This window comes from Psammomys obesus, unplaced genomic scaffold (assembly GCF_907164565.1).
Source record: "Psammomys obesus unplaced genomic scaffold, mPsaObe1.curated_primary_1811, whole genome shotgun sequence".
Classification (NCBI taxonomy): domain Eukaryota; kingdom Metazoa; phylum Chordata; class Mammalia; order Rodentia; family Muridae; genus Psammomys; species Psammomys obesus.
In genome coordinates, this window is record NW_026585742.1 from 2,018,086 (window position 1) to 2,019,762 (window position 1,677).

Consider the following 1,677-nt stretch of genomic DNA (forward strand, 5'->3'; position numbering starts at 1 on the left):
CACACACACACACACACACACACACACACACACACACACACACACACCACAGAGATTTTAAAAAAAAATAAAGTTAATTGATTCAAAGTTAGACCTGTATTGAAATTCAGGATGTTCAGCTTCCATTAAAACTCTTTCCATTAAATGGGAAGGAGTAAAATCTACAATTCTGCAACCTTCTCTAACACTAAACATTGGCACCCATCAACAACCAACAGCAGAGTTCTCGTCTCAAATCAGAGCTTTAGAATCTTATCAACAGCATCCTGTAGTCAATCGCTACCAATTACTGTGTGCACCAAGCATGAAACTCCAGGCTATTTCTGTGGCCTCTTCTGCTGCCTTCCCAAGTCACAAAAATCACAGAAGTCTGACTGGATCGACAGCAAATGGAAAGATTGCAAAGTGAGACTCTTGGCCCAGGGACATCAAATGATCATCATGTTGCTACACTTGTACTAGGAATAAATTTCTTAAGTTTAAATTTTGCTCATCAATGATAATAATAGATTGAAAACACTTTTCCAAGGCATTTCTCAAACACATATTTAAATACAGAATCATGACAGAGAAATGGAAATTATTAACTAGGGTAATTAAACAGGACAGCAGAAAATTGTTCTCAGAATTGTTTGTGTCCCGCTCCACTTGTTTATTTATCTTTTTATTAATTACAGTTTATTCACTTTGTATCCTAGCTGTTGCCACCTCTCTCAGCCCCTCCCAATCCTGCTGTCCCTCCCTCTTCTCCTCCCATGCCTCTTCCCCAGTCCTCTGATAGGGGAAGTTCTCCTCCCCTTCCCTCTGACCCTAACCTATCAGGTCTCATTAGGTCTGTCTGCATTGACTTGTTTATTTTTTTATTTAATCTATTTTAGAGATTAAAAATTTTAAAGTCAACAAATAAATCAAATTACCAAAATATCTGGAGTATTGATAAGGCTTATTAGCATGTATACAAATGAATTTGTAGCAAGGTGGTTTTAAATAATGTGATACACATTTTTTTCTTTGGAACCAATAAAAGAGTTTGTAATCATTTATATCTCAGTACTACCTGTAGCGTAATAATATGCAAGAGATTTTCATCCTGTATAATTTATTATTTATTCCAGAATTTACATTTTTTTTCCTCCTATCTTTGTATGTTTTCCCTTCCTTTCTTTTTCTTTCCTTACCTTTTCCTCTCCTTCCATTCCATCCCATCTGTACCGGCTGGGTTTTCATCAACTTGACACAAGCTAGAGTCATCAAAGAGAAAGGAACCTCAGCTGAGGAAATGCCTCCATGAGATCCAGCTGTAAGGCATTTCCTCAATTAGTGATCAGTGTGGGTGGGCCCAGCCCAGTGCGGTGGAGTCATTTCTGGGCTGGTGGTCCTGGGTTCTATAAGAAAACAGGCTCAGCGAGCCATGGGAAGCAAGCCAGGTAGGAGCATTCCTCTATGCTTTCTGCATAACCTTCTGCCTCCAAGATCCTGCCCTGTTTGAGTTCCTGTCCTGACTTCCTTCAGTGATGAACAGCAATGTGGAAGTGTATTCCAAATAAACCCCTTTCTTCTCCACTTTCTTCTTGGTCACAGAGTTTCATCATAGAAATAGAAACCCTAAGACATTATCCCACCCTCATCTTTCCTTCCTTCCTTCCTTCCTTCCTTCCTTCCTTCCTTCCTTCCTTC

At 39.4% G+C, this 1,677-nt stretch overlaps 1 protein-coding gene across 5 annotated transcripts in view; it reads right to left on the bottom strand.

Moving 5' to 3' along the window:
* The window catches only part of Fhit (fragile histidine triad diadenosine triphosphatase), a 1,508,502-nt gene that overhangs the window by 307,829 nt on the left and 1,198,996 nt on the right, over positions 1-1,677 (bottom strand). The window contains exon 1 of one of the 5 annotated variants that reach the window (XM_055599198.1): positions 1,179-1,221. The exons of the other annotated variants lie outside the window; for them this stretch is intronic. Coding sequence (XP_055455173.1) covers positions 1,179-1,206 — 28 coding nt within the window. The 5' untranslated portion in view covers positions 1,207-1,221. Of the gene's footprint in view, positions 1-1,178; positions 1,222-1,677 lie in introns of those variants that run through there. 5 annotated transcript variants of the gene reach the window in all.